General features: G+C 41.5%; 1 protein-coding gene across 8 annotated transcripts in view; it reads left to right on the plus strand.

Moving 5' to 3' along the window:
- The window catches only part of SAMD12 (sterile alpha motif domain containing 12), a 527,507-nt gene that overhangs the window by 441,873 nt on the left and 65,666 nt on the right, over positions 1 to 19,968 (plus strand). For 6 of the 8 annotated variants that reach the window (XM_069601104.1, XM_069601102.1, XM_069601103.1 and 3 more), the window contains one exon: positions 1,149 to 3,675. The exons of 1 other annotated variant lie outside the window; for it this stretch is intronic. In XM_069601104.1, the coding sequence (XP_069457205.1) occupies positions 1,149 to 1,171 (23 nt within the window). In that variant the 3' untranslated portion in view covers positions 1,172 to 3,675. Of the gene's footprint in view, positions 1 to 1,148; positions 3,676 to 19,968 lie in introns of those variants that run through there. One more of the 8 variants, XR_011259241.1, reaches the window with a different exon arrangement.

Here is a 19,968-nt window from a genome sequence, read left to right on the forward strand (position 1 = left end):
ATAACTTCTTTCATTTTTTAAAAAGTATTTCCTTAGGATGCACTCCTAGAATGGGAACAGAGTCAATGAATGTGAATTTTTAATAATTTTTAAATAAATTGACATTATTTTTCTAGCTTACAATGCCACCAGCAATATATTAATATTCTACTTTCATTACAGTCTTATCAGTAGTGTATATTGTTTTATATTTAATACACTGAAATAGCACCTTTTGTCTCAAAAATCATAAGTTTGAATGAAACACTTATAAACTGTACATTCTCTCATGTTTTGAAAAGCCTGTTTTAAAGCCTAGGAATTTTTTTTTTAACAGTAATAACTTTTGATTTCTCTCCATTGCCCAATAGTTTGGGGTATTAAATTAAGCTAATACCAAAATATTTTTCTGAGCAAAATATTCAGTTGTGCTCTTTTATTAACTAATTAGTGAAAACCTGTGTATATGGTATAAGATCGGTAGGGAGTACTGAGATAAAAGGCAATTAGAAAATGAAGTTTGAAAAATTAGACAAATATATCTGTACCAGCATTGCCAAGGTCAAGAGCACGTTTGCCATTCAAGTAGTTCAATCTGCTCAGGTTTTAATAACTTTCTCTACCTAATCGCTAACCTACTCAGCCAGTGTGCCTTTTCAACTAACGAAGGCAGGACCTCCACCCATACTGCTTCCAATATTTCCTTCTGGGTTTTATCCTGGGAAAGCTTCTTAGTGCAGAATGAAGTGCCCCTGGCTACCAACTATACACATTACGCCCCCTGAAATGCTTCCACACCATTCCCAATCTGATCTTCCAGATCAAGTAAATGCATAAAACCCCACAGTGTACAGCATGGGTTCCCAAACCGCAGCCCTGTCATAGGGCCAAATGCCAGTTCCAAGGATCTGGTTTTCCCCTTCCTTGCATTCAAGTTCGCGTGTCCCTGAGACAGATATCTTCCACGCTCTGGGGGAAAAAAAATGAAGGGCGTTCCAAGAATACAGCCCATCACTGTGTCTGCCTTGAAGCTGAATCACCATTACCTCCACTAGAGCTTTCTCTTTGACCTAAGGATGTTGAAGTTTGTTTGAATATGATTATTGCTACATACCAGAATATGGGAATATAAAGAAATTTATCATGTTTTCTTCTTTTTCCTCTTACAGCCTCAGCCGAGGGTTCTCCATAAATGCAGTTAGCCTTCCAAGCTGCTGTCCTGCCAGTCAATACGAACATGGCCTGTTCCTCACAGAAAGACTAACTCATGGCACTGCCAGAAGATACCCTTGGAGCATTGACAGATTAACCAGATTAACTGAAAAGCCACCCATTCAGTCAAGATTACGGGCTTTGGAAAATCTTAGTTTGCTCTGGATTTTTAAATGAGGTGCATAATATACAGTGCCAACTTGTTCCAAGTGGTCATTGGCAGACCATTAGCTGGAAAATTGCTTCCAGTTTTCATCACTGTGCATAACTGAGGCTCCCTTTGGGGAGCTGTCTGTGCCCTTCACTACAGGTCCTGTTTTAGCATGGCAACTACTGGATTATTTTATTATGTGTGCAGATGGCATGATGTGTTAGAAAAAAAAAATTACAGCAGTCCTGCAATCTCAGTGGAAGTGTTCACAATATTATGCCCTGGTAGGAATATAAACATGTCTCGATTGTGTTAGTTATGGTGTCTAAAGGTAGTCTGTCCAACTCTTCAGCACTTTACATGATAACCCTACACCGAAACGCATCAGCACGTTCAGTACATGTGAGAAGACAAGTCTTTTCTTCTTTCTTATAAATTTTGTCCTATTTTGGCTCAGACTGTCCAAGGCAAGACTCCACTCTCAGCATATACCCCATAGTTTGGGACAGATTGGTAAATATGGCCACAATACTGTTAGACTTAATCTCTTGACACTTTACTGGATTTCTTACAGCACCAAAGGGAGATAAAGGTGGGCCTGGGGAATGGTGGGCGTTTCCTCTTCTTTCTTCTTCTTGGGCACAACTTAGCACAAGCACATCCACACACTCAAACACAGGAGGCTTCTTTCTAATTGGCCAGTGTACATACTCTCTCTTTCTATAGAAGAGTTCTTTCACCAAAAGTGGGGGGAAATGGCCATATTTTCATCTTAGACTATGGTGCGTTGATAGTGAGGACAGCAGAATAAAGGGGTGTGACTTTAACACTTTGGAAAACGCTTTAGGTCAAGTGTTGATCTCAGTTCTCTGAAGAGGAAAAAATAGCGTGACCCCTTGTATGTCTAGGGAAGCAAGAGTTTCCAACCACACACTAGGTTTCTTCCTCAGAAGAGAACCTACCAGTCCTTTTTAATCCTATCTGGAATTATACCCATAACTAATATTTTTTACTATGTTTTACAACAAAGCACAATCCTTGGATGCCAGTCAGCCCAGTTATTGCTTGTCTTTAGGAATTAGAGGAATGTTCATGTTGACTGACCCTATATCATGCTTTAGGCATTTTTTTCCCCCTGAAAATGTAAAGTTGACTGAATCAGAAACTCAGCCAAGTATGTTCTGTGTGCCCACAATCCCAGTCTGTGGCTCGCAGGCATAGGAGACTTTTCTTTAAATACATGTAACAACCCTGGGACCCAGCCAGCACAAGCAAGCTTGGCATTTTAGAGGGTCACCAGACACACACTCATTGTCTGTTCTCCCCACATCTTTCCTCCCCTGGGGGTATCAGGAAATGCACAGCCCATTAGAAAACGTCCTGCCTGAGATTTGGACGCTTGACAGGGAAGGAGGGAGATCCAAAGGTGATTCGGGTGAGTCACCGGGCCAGATGCCTCACTGTGAGCCTGCAGGCTGTGGTGCCAAAGAAGGGGGCTTCCAAGTGGGAACGCACAGGAGCTTCGGTCACCGCCAAGATCTGGCCCTTTGGTGGGTCAGCATCAGGACCAACACTATAATTCTTTACAGATCCAAAATAAAGAGGCCAAAGCCTGGCTGCCAATGCCCCTGGACACCTCAGTCTCCACCACCCGTCTCCTGAGGTTCGATTCCAACAGCAGAGCTCACTCCAGTCTTTGTTTCTTCCTTTCTTTAGAAATCAAGTGTCTATTGAGCATCTACTATGTGCCAAGCATTGAGCTGGGGCACTATGGTTTACAAGGTAGACTCTCCCTGCCCTTATATCTCCTCCTCCCAAACACTATCCCAACCCCACCTTTTCCACAGTGAAAACTGAATTCAGACAGCATTCACCCCTCCAGAGCAATGTAGGGGAGACGGTTGCACACAGTTCCCGTGACTGAGGAAGCAAGCGGCAGAGGGGGAGGTAATGGACAGCATCAGGCCACGTATTTGCACCTGTTATGCACCGCCAACCCTTCCAGCGCCCAGATTTAGCTGATGAGCGCTTCCCAAAGCAAGTTTCAGTTGCTTCTCTTGATATCCACCCTGGTCACCTATATTCCCATCCCTATACAGAAACAGCCATTCGTCATTATGCTGACATCTCTGGAAGCCCAGTTCTATAGCTAGTCCTGGGGATACAGAATTGGGCCTGAGGAACTCAACAGAGCTACTGCCAGGTGCTGAGATACTGTAGCTGGGAATGCATTGGTTTAGCTGGGAATGTTAATGACTGTTAACACCCTTGGAAAACCGAACATGCTTTATGGAGCAGATAGATATTCATTAAATGGTGGTGATTCATCCTTACTTTGGCTTTTGCAAAATATGTTATGAACAAGTAAATAAGTAGAGTTGTCTAGCCCTTTTCTTTTGAGTCAAAGTGTACTGGACGGTTATTTAAAGATAGTGGGTGAAGGTGGAAATAAGAGAGGGCAAAGATGGAGACAGTGAAAGAGCCCCATTGAAGATGGCTTCTCTAAAAATGCCTTAATTCCTGGCACGTACCACATATTTGCATATGAACTGCTACTGTTTTCCAAACTGTCAACCTCTGTTTGAAATCATTTGAGGGCATGGTGTTGGAAATGTGGTGGCTTAAAACCAGAACAGTCATGACCTAAACCAGCAAAATTGGAGAAACGATTTCCTTCTCAGCGTTGGGATTCTTTGTTCTGTGCTGACCCACAGTTACCCGTGGCTACTTCCTGCTGTGTTGTACCTTCTTCCCAAGATGCGTGTAGGACATTTTACCTCCCAGAGATGGCTCTGTCGAGTTTTGTTTAGTAGGAGGCAGGAAATGGGAAGGAAGACTATAAAGGCTTTGATGTCTAAGGGCTGTAAACTGTTGATGCGTTAACTTTTCCTCTTACTTGAACTTGTGCTGCACCTTTTATTAAAAGTCTGGCCCCTACACTCACACAGGAAAGGCACTCTTGGGAATGAACAGAAACAAATACTTATCAGACTCTCTGGGGGTGCCAAGGCAGATAAGCTCAGTTCGGGCTCCAGAACTGAATTTAAATATGCAGAGCATCGGTGGTTCTGCTAGGGTAAAAAGCACATCACCTGAGTAGTTTAAGATGTAGCTGGGGGACAGAGACACTGTCAGCTTTCTTGTGGGTAATGGCATGTCTGATTCCCTGCTTAGGCTCTGTGAGGTGTGTAACTGCGCCATCCACTTCTACCTCCAGATTACAGAGAAACAACCCGGATTCCCTCCAGAGTCCCTTCTCAGTTGCCCAGACAGAGGTGAATAGTCCTTCGTTCTGGGGGAATTAAGCCTCTTTTTTAACCTTCAAAGGGAAACGAATATCAACCTTAAGTGAGAATATAAACGAAGGGTTAAAACCTCTAATAGATGCACTCCCTTGTTTCTTACAAAGGCTTTCTTTGCAAATGTCACATAATTGTTTTGGGATAGGAACAATACAAGTCTAATGGAAGAAAAGTTTTCAAGACCCCCTTAGTACTTTCTCTTACCAAAACCTCCTCTTCCTGTGCTTAGCAGCTTCATTCTTTGTGATGCTTTCCTGTGCATTCTTTAGAGTAATTTTGTTACTTGACAACTAGACTTAAAGCTGCCTGTCGTCTCTTTTTAAAAACTTAATCTTTAAAAAGACACCAATTCTTCTATGCCTTAAAGGCTGTTTTTATTCACCTCTCCCACACCCCCTCCACCTCATTTTCTTGCTTTTTTTGTGGGTTTTTTTTTTCCTTTTAATCTCTTTCTTCTTTTCACATGGTTCCTTGGGTAGATTTCAAGTATTATATAAAGAACTCAAACAGAGAATCATAGTTGTCACCTTTTTTCCCCAGGACTGACTAAGAATTCCTTCTTAAGTTTGATCTTGGTGAAAGCTAGTTGCCCAAACAACACTGGGACAAGGATTCTGATCTGGGGGCGAGGCGGGGGGCTGGTGGTGGTGATGGCAGGTCAGTGCCAATAATCAAAACAAGGGCCGTGTGATCACAAGAGAGGACAGCCCAGGAGATGCACCTGCTCAGGACACAGCCGGGGACTCAGTTTCAAAGACAAGCAGGTCCTTCTCCTTAGTCTCCTGAGATGTGCATCTCATCCCGTAGCCAGGGAACTCGCTTGTGAGTTCTGCTTTATCAATGCGAAATATTCCTGGCTCTGAGACACAGCTTCAAGGTCAAAGAGAACTGTGTTTGCATTGTTTTCCTCTGGTGACTTACTCCAGGAAGGAGATGGGGAGCCTTCTTTTGAAGGTGAACCACCTGTGGTAAGCTTAAGGAAAAATTAGCCAAGGAGGTTACACCAGCCCTTAATGAAAAGCACGAAATAGAGTCTTCCCTGGAGATCTCATTGGGAAAATGGTTAGGAGCATGGCACCCTGGCTTCCTCTGACCATCATCTTGGCTCTGCAGGGAAAATTCTGGGCAAGTGCGGCAAGCACTAAGATCTGGCCTTTTCAGGGTGAAATTTGCCTGTGACAGATAGAAGTGCCGCTGAGTAGGGACTGGTTTTAGACATTTAGACTGGAGAATTCCATGGACAGAGAAGCCTGGCGGGCTACCATCCGTGGGGTCGCAGAGTTGGAAACGACTGAATGACTAACCCTGACTGACTCAGCAGCACAGACTGAGAAATTACCAACACAGAACAGCAGAAAAGGGGTACAGAAGGCACTGTAAATCTGGAGTTTCCATTGCCACATATAGGGCTATTTAAAACCTTGCAGAGCCCCAAGCATCCTTACTTCAGAGGTTCCCTTCTGCAATTATATCAAGCACTAGCAGGCACCAACAGCTCAGGCCTCATAAAATTTCAAAGTAACCATATGACTTGCATTGAATTGCAGGTGACTGGCTGAAGTTATAGATATTTAAACATTACTTCTGATTATACAATATCTTTTTTAGCTGTGGGAGCCAGTGGTGTGGGGTTTCATTGTTTGTTTCGTTGTTGTCTTGTTTTGCAAACTTCCAACATTTACGGAAGCCTTAGAAAGGCTCTTAAAGCCAGGCCTTTTTGCCTAAAGGACAGTGATTGAAACAGCCATTTGATGTAAACAAGGAGACTGTTAAATTAAGCCAAAGTTGGAGATACTAACACCTAAAATCTTTAAGGCTGGTTGCCTTCTGCATTGTTTATAGCCTTTTAAATTTCAGCCATTTGGATCAAAGGAAATAAATAGGTTGCCTTCACGTGGCCTTGGCACATTAGCACACACAGCTACTACAGGTGGAATTCTAGGCTGGGTGGATGTGCCGAAGCCCACAGATCTGTCTCATGTGGTTTTATTTAATCACCACCACCCACACCCAATTCCGATGAAAATATATTCAAATGCTTTACTCACAAGAAAATTCTAAAATGAGACACATTATTTAGATCATTGCTTCTCTCAGAGGAAGGGGTATTGATTTTGTGACATAAGCTTGAAGAAAATCACCTGCCATTAAATACCTTGATGGTCGCTTCTGTTCCAATCCACAAGCATACCCTGGTCTTCTCCCATCTCCTCAGAGGGTAGCCCGACCTCCCTCTTAAGTAGCACACGTGTTATAAAGACCCCTTCTGAATAGACTCTCTGTTCAAGCATAATTCCAAAAATGCAGTTTGAATTTTGAGTACCGCCTTGGTCCTTGATATGATTCCCTAAATCAATTCTAATTCTTTATATCTATTTTCAGTGTTTTTTAAGCCACAGTCAACTGCATTTATATGTTTGCATTGGTCACTTCCCACTCACTCTGTCGCAGCTTTTGAGCAAGCCTAGACAATAAAGAATCTGCCTGCAGTGCAAGAGACCAGGGTTTGATCCCTGGGTCGGAACAATCCCCTGGAGAAGGGAATGGCAACCCACTTCACTATTCTTGCCTGGAGAACCCCGTGGACAGAGGAACCTGGTGGGCTACAGTCCATGGGGCCGCAAAGAATCTGAAACAACTGAGCAACTAACACCTTCACTTTTACGCCAATTCCCATTTAAGACATTTGAGAAAAGACCAGAAGTATTTCCCTGTGTACCAGCTGCAGAAGTTTTGAAGCCCATAACCAGGTTCTTTTTCACATCAAAAGGACCCAGTTTATAGGTGGAAACCTTAAAGAGAAATGGGAGCATGCAAGGGGGTAGGATTCACATTTGAACACTGGAACCTTTGTCTTTTTCATCATAATCTCACTCTCCCATCACATCACCCTTCTCTTTCAAAAAGCAGTAGCCTCTTTGCTGAATGAGTGTGGACCTCCCACTTGGGGTAGTCTGGGTTCCACTTGCTTAAATTCACTCAAAGAGAATTAGAAGGTTCTCAGGGGCTCTGAGTGATTCCAACACCCCTACTTCTCCTTCCCCAGTCGAAAAACGCTATCCTTATGCGGCCAGGTTTGAGAAGACCGTGATTTAACAAGTGGAAGTTCCTATTTCAGAGAGCTGAATAGAGCCAGCTTCTTGACCCTGCCCTGTCTCAGTCGTGATTGGCACAGAAGCAACTCATCTGCTGAAAAGCCAAGGGAACGCGAATGTTTTGAAACGAATTCCACTGTCATTCTGGTGTCACCCCAGCACACCTGCTGTAGTTCCAGTTAATCCAGCTATTTGATAGTGTTAGGTACCAAATTAAACAGCTGTACACAAAATTTTAGAAAAGATCCATATTGTAACACAATTATATATTATCCATCAAAAATACCCGAGAAAAGAAAATATTGAACTGTTGTTTCTGTACTTGAATATTCTTAGGATACTGTGGAGAGTGGCACTGCTCTGATAAAGGGGAAACCGTTTCGAATTCAAGAATACTTGCATTCAAGAGAAATTGCTCGTCTCTCTGGGCCTTTGCTCATCTGTCTGGGATGTTACCTGTTCTGCCTTAGCAGACAGGGTTGTTTGGAGGCCAAATTGAGCTAAGGGGAGAAGCTGTTCTGTATGACCAATGTCTGTGTATTCATCATGGTGAGCAGGGCTATAGGCTTTCATCAGTGAGTTCCTTTCCCTTGTATTATGCCTTTCTCTCATAGCTGTTTTTACTGAGTCCATTCTGGGATGCTAAAAAGTGAAATGGTAAGAAAGTACCAATCAACGTTTTGGGGAAGCTACCAAATTATTTGGAGGAATGCTACTTAGGAAGAAACTTCAGTAGATGTTTTGGTACAACGTGTAAAAAAGGTGAAGGTAACTCAAGCATTTTGTATGCACACACAATACATGGGGGCTGGTCTGCAGAACCTACGGCCAGGGTGACCGTTTATCTCCACCTCTCGAAGGTTTAGAGCGCTGTGACCGAGCTGAGGGAGAGAGTTCGGGCTGGGCTGAGCGCAGGTGAAGATTGCCAACCCTCAGGTTAAAGAAAGCCAATGAAGTTGATGAATTGCGGGTCACAGGAAACAGCCACATCGAGCTTCCTAGGTGAGCTGGTGTCTTTGTGCTAGGAAAGGAAGAAGAAGAAAAATCACACCATGGGAACTGAATATGAAAGGAATGCTTTCAGTTGCACATGAGTGGGAAAAATTCTGACCAAAAAAAAAAAAGAAAGTTCACTATTTTACAAACACTAGCAAACATGGCTATAAAAGCACATTTCATAACACAAAAGCCTACGTAGATGGGAGACATTTTTATAGCTTCCTTAAGTGAGTAGTTAAACCAGCAGTCTGAAATCTCTTAGTCCCCTAAGAGTGGTTAATTAAATATTTTCCTTATTCATTGCCCGCAACTGTGGGTTGTTGTTTTTTTTTCCCTCTATGCACCCTAGAAAATTCCCAAGACTAGACTTAAGGAGGACACAAGCTGGTTATGTAGTAAAATAAGAGTGCCTTTTCTGTTGGATGTTCATTTTAGTTCCCTGAGTTTCCCAGGGCATACAATGTTTAGAAACTTCTTTCTCTAAACACAAGAATTATTGCACACCACAATTTTGAACTACCAATTTCCATATCTTAAGCAGCTATCAACTTGCCAATTCCCTTTGGGTCTTCTTTACATTTTTCTTATAATGTTTCCCTGTGTTCCGGGTTGTCCTCAAAAAGAGTTTCGGGGTGGGGGCATGATTCTTTCTAAATTGATAGAAATGAAACTACAGATTTTTGCCCCCTTGTATCTGTGAGCATGATCTCTATCAGGCTTGAAAATCTGCTTTATCATTTTTGTATATTTGACTATTTTGTATTCAGCATTACTTGATTCCTTATGTGCATGGCAATGTATTAAAATGTGGGATTTCTATTACCGTGTAAAAGTGTTTTGATTCTGATTTTCAACCTATATCCTTGGGAAAAAAAATTACATTAAACTTTTCATTTCTATTTTCTTCAGCTCATCAGCTTTGCAGAAGAAAAAAAGAAAGTTAACAGCATTTCACTTTCTCTGTGTTAGCTAATGATGCAATTCATGGTGGAAAATTGTCCTCAATTATGCTGTGTTTCCTGGAGAAATAACATGTGGAATGAATTGGTGGCCTCCCTCCAGCTCCCAGCACACAGAATTCCCCCAGCACCAAATCCCACCAGCATGATGGCTATTACTGTTGAACACTTTCATGTGGAGCACAGCTGGGTAAAAGACACAGGTCTGTTCCTCCGCAGATACGCTAACACCCCGGAAAGAGATGGCAAGATAGATCCTGGCCTGCCGATTAACTTTCACCCCAGAGAGTCTTAAGTGCTTATCATTGCGTGATTGATGGCATCCCCCAGCACCTCTATCTCCGTCTCTCTCAGGTGATGACCAAGTGTCAGCTATCTGTATTTTATCAATTGAGATGCCTTCAAGTAACACCTGCCTAAGAGATCGGGATACAAGGGCACTTCTCTAGTTCAGCAAACATCTAGATATACTCCACTCTCAACCACCTATTTAAAAGACACCAACTTTTTTTTTTCCTCAAAAAAATCCACTGAGCAATACAATGCACCAAATATAAACAATAGACCATTTTATCTGCTCCAAACTCCCATTTTCACCCTTCCCTTTCTCAAGGAAACATTGTAATGAGTACTTACAGCCACTATGACTTTGCTGAATATGATAAATTGCCTCAGTTGATATTAGACACATTTCCTTCCCCAAAAGGCAAAAGGACCGTGTAAATCACATGAAAAAGAAAGGAAACACTCACTGCCTTTTTTTTTTTTTCATTATTACATGTTTACAAAGAATCTAGTGTTTTGGGGGATTTGAGGGTTTTTGTTTTCCTCAGAAAAGGTTTCCAAAAACAAAATGTGTGAGAACCTTTTACTTTAGTTTACTGACCATATATGAAGTGAAGTGAAGTGAAGTGACGTCGCTCAGTCGTGCCCGACTCTTTGCGACCCCGTGGACTATAGTTTACAAAATTCCTCTGTCCATGGAATTTTCCAGGCAAGAGTACTGGAGTTGGTTGCCATTTCCTTCTCCAGGGATCTTCCCGACCCAGGGATCGATCCCAGGTTTCCCGCATTGTGGGCAGACGCTTTACCGTCTGAGCCACCAGGGAAGCCCAATATATAAAACTTCTAAAGCTGTCTACACACCCTATAACTCTAAAGGCACAATTTTCTCCCACTTTCTATTCACACAAGTGAAGAACATGGAAAATGGGGCATGTTTTTTTGTCAGTGAACTTCTTCAGAAGATGTAAAACTAGACCCCTACAAACCCCACCTCCTCTCTGTCCTGACTTTTCTTGGATCATTTTTGGCTATTTTTTCCTTTTCCTTTTTTGGTCCATTCCTCATAATTTCCTTCCTTTCCCTCTGTCGCTAAGTTCTCTGACTTTAACTTATTGCTCCCTTTCTGTGTGCTTCTCTTGATGCCTTTCTCTGCCTTACCTTCCAACACCTCTATCTATCTCCTTCTCTCTCCCTTTTTCCATCTCAATCTCTAACCTAGTTCACCTTTCTCCTTTCTTTTCCCTCTCTGTGGGGTAGGACACTCATCTTATTTGTATTTGTATCTCCATCTCTTGGTATATAATAGTTGCTTAACAATGTTAGGATTAAACTTGGTTCCTAATTCTTCCCACCTTATTTCCTTCCTTTCTGCTGAGCCTACCAACTGCCACGAGCTCTTCATTAAGCAAATGAACTCGTGGTAATGAAAGATGAAAGCCAGACGTGTTTTCAGAGGTGGATGTTTTCAGAGTTGGGTGAGTGATAGCAGGTTACCTAGGTAGCTTTAGGTGACCCAAGCCAGAAATATGCACATTCCCCTAAGTACCACTTTGCCAGTACAAAGAAAGCTTTCTTGCCATCTCTGCATTTCAGGAACTCATGCTTGCCTGGGTAAATGTGGTGGCCATATTTGAACCAAGGGCAGACACTATCATACAGAGGGAAGTAAGTGAGAAAGAGAAAAACAAATATTGTATGCTAACACATATACATAGAATCTAGGGCTTCCTGATGGCTCAGATGGTAAAGAATCAACCTGCAATGCAGGAGGCTCGGGTTCAATCCTGGTGTTAGGAATATCCCCTGGAGAAGGGACTGGCTACCCACTCCAGTATTCTGGCCTGGAAAATCCCATGGACAGAGGAGCCTGTCAGGCTGCAGTCTATGGGGTCACAAAGAGGTCAACATGACTGAGCAACTAACACTTAAGTACTTAAAGGGAATCTGAAAAAAACTGGTATAGATGATTTTATTTACCAAGCAAAAATAGGGTCATAGCAACTGTGAAATAAAACTGTAACAGACATAGAGAACAAACATATGGCTACCAAGAGAGAAGTAGGGGTGGGATGAATTGGGAGATTGGGATTGACATATATATACTACTGATACTAAGTATAAAGTAGATAACTAATGAGAACCTACTGCATAGCACAGGGAACTCTACTCTGCTCTGTGGTGACCTGAGTGAGTGAGTGAGTGAGTGAAGTTGCTCAGTCATGTCCCACTCTTTGCAACCCCATGGACTGTAGCCTGCCAGGCTACTCCATCCATGGGATTCTCCAGGCAAGAATGGTGACCTGAATGGGAAGGAAATCCAAAAAAGAGGGGATATATGTGTACATAAAGCTGATTCACTTTGCTGTACAGCAGAAACTAACACAACATTGTAAAGCAACTATAATTAAAAGGATAGTTATGTCATGAGAAGTTCACCGTCAGAATTATGTGTTATATGACCCAGCAATCCCACTCCTAGGCATATACCCTGAAGAAACAAAAATTGAAAGAGACACACGTATCCCATTGTTCATTGCAGCACTATTTACAATGGCTAGAACATAGAAGCAACCTAGATGTCCATTGACAGATGAATGGATAAAGAAGTTGTGGTATAGATACACAGTGGAATATTACTCAGCCATGAAAAGGAACGCATTTGAGTCTGTTCTAATGAGGTGGATGAATCTAGAACCTATTATACAGAGTGAAGTGAGTCAGAAAGAGGAAGGTAAATATTGTATTCTAACACAAATATACAGAATCTAGAAAAAATGGTTCTGAAGAATTTATTTACAGGGCAGCAATGGAGAAACAGACATAGAGAATAGACTTATGGACATGGGGAGAGGGGAGGATGTATGGAAACAGTAACATGGAAACTTACATTACCATGTAAAATAGAGAGCCAACTGGAATTTGCTGTATGGCTCAGCAAACTCAAACAGGGGCTCTGTATCAACCTAGAGCAGTGGGATGGGTCGGGAGATGAGAGGGAGGTTCAAAAGGGAGGGGATATATGTATACATATGGCTGATCCATGTTGAGGTCTGACAGAAAACAGCAAAACTTTGTAAAGCAATTATCCATCAATAAAAAATAATTAAAAGAATTATGTATTAACTTAGAATGATTCAGAATCATATAAAATCCCTTCAGAGGACCTAGTAAATGTATTCTGCCGTGCTAGGTCTTTTGTTCCAGAGAAAGCAGTCCACAGGTAAGGAGTCTTCTTCTGGTGGTTATGAGATCATTAGGATTGTTAATACTTTCTCTTTTACATAAATCTATTCTTCTGGTATATAGACATGCGTGCATTGTAAAATAGCTTTCCGTTATTTTTCGTGATTTTGTACGTACATTGATGAAATCAACTAAAAGAATAAGCTTTAAAGTGCCTTTCCAACCAAGCTCTTTTGTTTTTGCAAGCAACTGGGGAGATGTAAAGAGGGAGTGGATAATGACAAGTGTATACAGTTGTTTCACAAGAGAAGATGTCCCCCTTCTCATGAGAAATGGACCACTTGATAGAGTCCCATTTTTCTCTCATGTGTTTTTGTTAGTTTTAAACACAATATAATTAGGTCTCCCATTGCCCAATCTCTAGAGGGAAGTCCAACAGTGGAATAAAACTGTAAACAAACACATTTCCAGATTTTATTTTGCCCTTCATGAAGCTTCCAAAGCAGAAAGTGTGAGTCAGAGTGTGGTTATGTGTTATACAGAAAATATCTTAAAAGTCCTTTTTCCCATGCATGCCATCCTCCTCTTCCATCCAAAACAGGTGCTTCCCTTCCTTAGACCTGATTGTCCCCTCTCTGCCCCTCAACCAAGAACTCTGCCAGCCACCAGACTCCTCTGGTTCTCAGTTCAGTCGCTCAGTCATGTCCAATTCTTTGCGACACCATGGACTGCCACAGGACAGGCCTCCCTGCACATCACCAGCTCCTGGAGTTTACTCAAACTCATATCCATTGAGTCAGTAATGCTATCCAACCATCTCATCCTCTGTCACTCCCTTCTCCTCCTGCCTTCAATCTTTCCCAGCATCAGGGTCTTTTCAAATGAGTCAGTTCTTCTCATTACGTGGCCAAAGTATTGGAGCTTCCGCTTCAGCATCAGCCCTGCCAATGAATATTCAGGACTGATTTCCTTTAGGATGGACTAGTTGGATCTCTTTGCAGTCCAAGGGACTCTCAAGAGTCTTCTCCAACACCGCAGTTCAAAAGCATCAATTGTTCAGGGTTCAGCTTTCTTTATAGTCCAACTCTCACATCCATATGTGACTACTGGAAAAACCATAGTTTTGACTAGACTGACCTTTGTTGTCAAAGTGATGTCTCTGCTTTTTAATATGCTGTCTAGGTTGTCTAGGCTGTCGAGGTTTCTTGCAAGGAACAAGTGTCTTTTAATTTCATGGCTGCAGTCACCATCTGCAGTGATTTTGGAGCCCCCCAAAAAATAAAGTCTGTCACTGTTTCCATTGTTTCCCCATCTATTTGCCATGAAGTGATGGGACCAGATGCCATCATCTTAGTTTTCTGAACGTTGAGCTTTAAGCCCACTTTTTCACTCTCCTCTTTCACTTTCATCAAGAGGCTCTTTAGTTCTTCACTTTCTGCCATGAGGGTGGTGTCATCTGCATATCTGAGGTTATTGATATTTCTTCCAGCAATCTTGATTCCAGCTTGTGCTCCATCCAGCCCAGCGTTTCTCATGATGTGCTCTGCATACAAGTTAAATAAGCAGGGTGACAATATATAGCCTTGACATACTCCTTTCCCAGTTTGGAACCAGCCTGTTATTCCATGTCCAGCTCTAACTGTTGCTTCCTGACCGGAATACAGGTTTCTCAGGAGGCAGGTCAGGTGGTCTGGTATTCCCATCTGTTGGAGAATTTTCCACAGTTGGTTGTGATCTACACAGTCAAAGGATTTGGCATAGTCAATAAAGCGGAAGTAAATGTTTTTCTGGAACTCTCTTGCTTTTTCGATGATCTAACAGATGTTGGCAATTTGATTTATGGTTCCTCTACCTTTTCTAAATCCAGCTTGAACATCTGGAAGTTCATGGTTCATATACTGTGAAGCCTTTCTTGGAGAATTTGGAGAACTCCTTTGCTAGTGTGTGAGATGAGTGCAATTGTGTGGTAGTTTGAGCGTTCTTTGGCATTGCTTTTCTTTGGGAGTAGACTGAACGCTGACCCTTTCCTTCTCCTTCTGGTTCTGGTCTCCCACTAAACTCTCTTTCCTTCCATTTGCATTGTTCTAAGTCCCATTGCTTATCCCTGTAATCTTCCCAGTTTTGCTTTCCCAGCTCTGTTTTCCTATGCCTACTGCCCTCATTGTACCTCACCGAAGCTGGTAAACATTCGCTTTTCTTTAGTGATCAAAGAAAGATAGAGGATGTGATAATGCAATATTTTTCCTTAATAATTTTCTTTATTGAGTTTTCTTAATAAGTCTTACCCCAGAACTGTAACATAGATGATCCAAAAAATGAAGAGTAACAGATGGCTAATGTGGTTAGTTGCCTTAGATAGCTCAAATTCTATCTCCAGAAAGCAAGCTGTAGGGAGTTTGAACTCATTTTTTGTTTATTCATTGAGCAATCATAGATGGATCTTGTGCTATTTGTTCTGTGTACCAGGAACAGTGCCTGGTATTGGGTTAAGTGTTGGTGATTTAGAGATGAAGGACGTTCTCCCTGCCTTAAAGATCTTACATCCTAAGACACAGAAAATAAGGAGCTCAACAAATAATAAGGGATAAAAATCCCATATGAAAAATGCAAATATCTCTAGAAGGATGATAACTTAAGGCTCACTCATTCTCAGATACTGGGATTAAGGAGAGAGGCAAGAATGCTCCATGTTGAGTAAGCTCTGAAAACATGATATATTTACCCCACTCTTAGACACACATGATGCAGGTTAACATATTAAAGGCTCTGAGAAGGATTGCAGGCTATAGATTGCAAATATATATATATAATATATATTTGTTCAGCCCAGCATTTTCAAAATTCATTCAAGCATCAGCTATTTGTCCCCAGAGAGTACTAACGAATGGTGCATAGAAGAAGCACATGGGGAAATGCTGCTTTAAATCCATCATCAGTTTGGTGACAATGTGTTATCTTGACCAGATGACTATAAAGTCCCTCAGGAAATAAGTCATGCAAAAGATGGGCCTGCTAGAAGGTGATAGACATCTAAGGGCCAGAAAATGGGATAAGAATGTGCCTGTTTCTATTAATTAATTGTGAAGCGACAGTTAGAACAAGACTTTGGTCACCTGATGCGAAGAGCTGACTCATTTGAAATGACCCTGATGCTGGGAAAGATTGAAGGCAGGAGGAGAAGGAGGCAACAGAGGATGAAATGGCTGGATGGCATCACTGACTCAATGGACATGAGTTTGAGTAAACTCTGGGAGTTGGTGATAGACAGGGAAGCCTGGTGTGCTGCAGTTCATGGAGTGGCAAAGAGTCAGACACAACTGAGCGACTGAACTGAACTGACTGAATTGTGAAGCAACTGCTACCTAATCAACCTATGAGCCTATCACATCCTAGCCCTGCCACTAACATAAGGGAAAAGGGGAAAACAGTAATGTGACTTTGGCCAAGTCACATTTTTATTTATTTGGCTGTGCCAGGTAATAGGTGTTCGTTGTAGGAAACAGGATTTCTAGTTTCACCATGTGAGATCCAGTTCCCAGAACAGGAGTCAAACCCGGGCCCCCTGCATTGGGAATGTAGAGTCTTAGTTATTGGATCACCAGGGAAGCCCCTGGATTTTAATTTTTTAATTTTGAAATATTAGCAGTTTGGAATAGATGGGCTCTAATATCCCTTTGTAGCACAACCTTTTAAGTATGACTATAATTTGTACCACATTATCTCAAAATTTTGTTTTTAAAAATAAGTATAAAAAATATCTAGAAGCTCCACTCCACTGTACCTTGGCTTCCTTATCAAGACTAAAGAAGACTTTTATATTGCCTGGTTTTGTCTCACAAATGTTCTGGGAGGTTTTCAAAGGAGACAAATTGGACCATAATTTGAGCAATTGCACGAGCACATAGACTACAGGTAGTCACCTCACTGGCATGAACAGGTGCTGGTTTTTATTGGTTATGCCAAAAATCTTTTTAAAAAATTATTCTTGGACACAATGGGAACTAGAGGGGGGGGGAAGCAATCTTTCAAAGAATTAGAAAAAAAAAGTGTATCAAACTTGCCACTTTAGTATGATTCCTGTGATGACACTCTGTTCAAAAATTAAATTAGTGGATTTAGAGAGAGGCTGAACCCAAAGCTGTATTTTAGAGAAGCATTCATAAAGGTGTACACTAACTTGACTATATTTCTCAAAGTGCTTTGGTGTATGCATAGTACAGTGATAGAAATGAAGGTGGGAGGGAAGGAGGAAGAAGCTGGAAATGTTTCTAACAAAGACCCAATTCTGCTTCGTCCATCTTGACTTCCTCATTGATGCTGCACAAGACAGATAAATCCTTTCCCTGTTTTCCCTCTGTGTTTTTCTCCATGACATTCCAAAATCATTCCATGGTACATGAAAACAGAATAATCTTTTTAAAAAGATATATTTTATTTCATTTTAGAGAACAAAAATTGTTATCTTGAGAATCGATCCAGATGAGTATGTGATAATAGTCTCGGGAATACAGTTTAATTGACTGACCCTAACAAAAATAATAGCTCCATTAACTGAGTGCTTGCCATGGGTGGACCATTCTACATGTTATGTCACTGAATCCTCACAATATTGTTAGGTATTATTTTTCCCATTTCACAAGTGAAGTAATTAAGAGAATTTAAAGGGATTACATTCTTAGGTCAGACTGCATAACTGACTCAGCTCTTTCTGACCGGGAAACACAAAATCTCAACCATTAGAATATACACACATTAATAGAACATGTACTATACACATTAATTGATTACTAAATGACTAATCCCTCATATCAATTGTCCTTGACATCTTCAAAGTCACAAGTTCTTTTGAAACTCTTCTGAAAACCATGGATGCTCTTGTCCAAAAGTGTACCCAACATACAAATCTTTACATACATTTTCAAGAGGTTCAAGGGCCTTCTGAACCTCATCGCATTTTAGGAATGCTTCCCTTAAGTAACAAAACAGAATTTACTTGATGAAGGTGAGATGATAGCAGAAGCTATGAAGCCAGCAACGTTTTGGCCTTTAGTAAACAGCAAACGTCTTCTCACAGGAGGGAGATAGTCATGACTCATTCCACAAGCAGTTACTGAGTGTCTCCCGTGGGAAACACCATGGTGGACCCTGGGAATACACCAGGAAATTGTGCAGACAAGGTCCAGTCCTCATGGAGGCTGTTGTTTGGGAGGGGAGACAAGGAGATAAACAGGCATCAGATTTGCAGTCCTCATTCTGCATTTTTTGAGCCTCTCACTATTTCTAAGGGTCCCCAAAAGACCAGATAACTTAGTTTTGGATCTCTGTCATAAAGATATATATGACTATCACATGGTTTCTGTCCCAATGTGTGAAGCTGAAAATATAATGAGCACTGCGGTTAAAAATATTTTTCTTTACTGCCTTTGGTAAACCGAGGAAGGAAGTGGACCCACTCTTTCAAATGCTGATTCCAACATCTGTCCTCTGAAATCACTATTAATGTATTCTCTTCAAATTAGGACTTTTGATTTTCTGTAGATAACAAGAATACTAGCTATGCTTTTTTGTGTTGTTTCTGTTAAAATTTTAAACACCTTCTTTTTGTTCAATTCAACTGAGGTTGGGGGTGAGATGTCTGTTTGTAGGAAACCAAGAACATAGTCTGTGTCCTCAGATGGAATTATTTCAAGCTTGTCAAGTCTTTTTTTTTAAGGTTTATATGAATGCTTTTATTTATTCATAACCCATTTATATCCACAAAGCAGTTGAGCCAATTCACAAGAAAATATACCATAAAATAGAAAGTTATAAATAAACTAAAATCAGAACCGGAGAAACTGCACAGCAACTAGAAGATCAAGACAAGGATGCAGGCTGAAGTCCATCTCCGTTGGCCGTCGTTATTAAAGAGGAGCCATAAATCTCATGTCAACATCAGAGGCAAGCATATAAGCTGATATAAGATTTACAACATCCCTAAAACTAAACATGGATGTCTAGTGGAGAAGAATATAAACATCACATGAATTTTTAACATAAAACAGAAATTGTGCTCATACTGCTCAGGGTTATGCCTCCAACCCCTGGGAGTATGAGTTCGGTCTTCTCTGATGATAAGACTGAAAAAACTGGAGAAGGCACACCTTGGGGGAAGTCAAGTTTTCCTTCCCACTTGAGTCTGAGAAAAGTCTCTTAGTGCATCTTTCTTGATAGGACCCTGAGTGAAGCTATAGACAATGTTCCTACAGCACATCCCGGTGGCTCAGATGGTAAAGGATCTGCCTGCAATGCAGGAGACCTGGGTTGGATCTCTGGATCAGGAAGATCGCCTGGAGGAGGGCATGGCAACACACTCCAGGATTCTTGCCTGGAGAATTCCATGGACGGAGGAGCCTGGAGGGCTATAGTCTACGGGCTTGCACAGAGTCAGACACAACTGAGCAGCTAACATTATAGCATATGCAATAAAGATTTTCACATCCAGCAGCTTCTTATCACATCCATCAAAGGCAGCAAAGGGCACAGCAACTATGTGCAACCAGGTGGAAAAAAATTTCTGTGTGGCCAAAAGTCATGTGATCTCTGTTTATGAGCTCATCAAATCTGCAGGCTGCCTAGAGGATTGAGAATAAGGACTAAGCAAGATCATCTGCTCATGACTAGAGCCGCCTAGCAACCAACCTGTTATGACAACAGTCATGTTTGGAGTGCTTGTAATACGGCAGGCACTTGAATGCACTGTATATTTAATTCTTGCAATAACTCTCCAAGTCTTTTAGATACTAGAAACTTTCAGATAGTAG

Source organism: Ovis canadensis, chromosome 9, assembly GCF_042477335.2.
Source record: "Ovis canadensis isolate MfBH-ARS-UI-01 breed Bighorn chromosome 9, ARS-UI_OviCan_v2, whole genome shotgun sequence".
Lineage (NCBI taxonomy): Eukaryota > Metazoa > Chordata > Mammalia > Artiodactyla > Bovidae > Ovis > Ovis canadensis.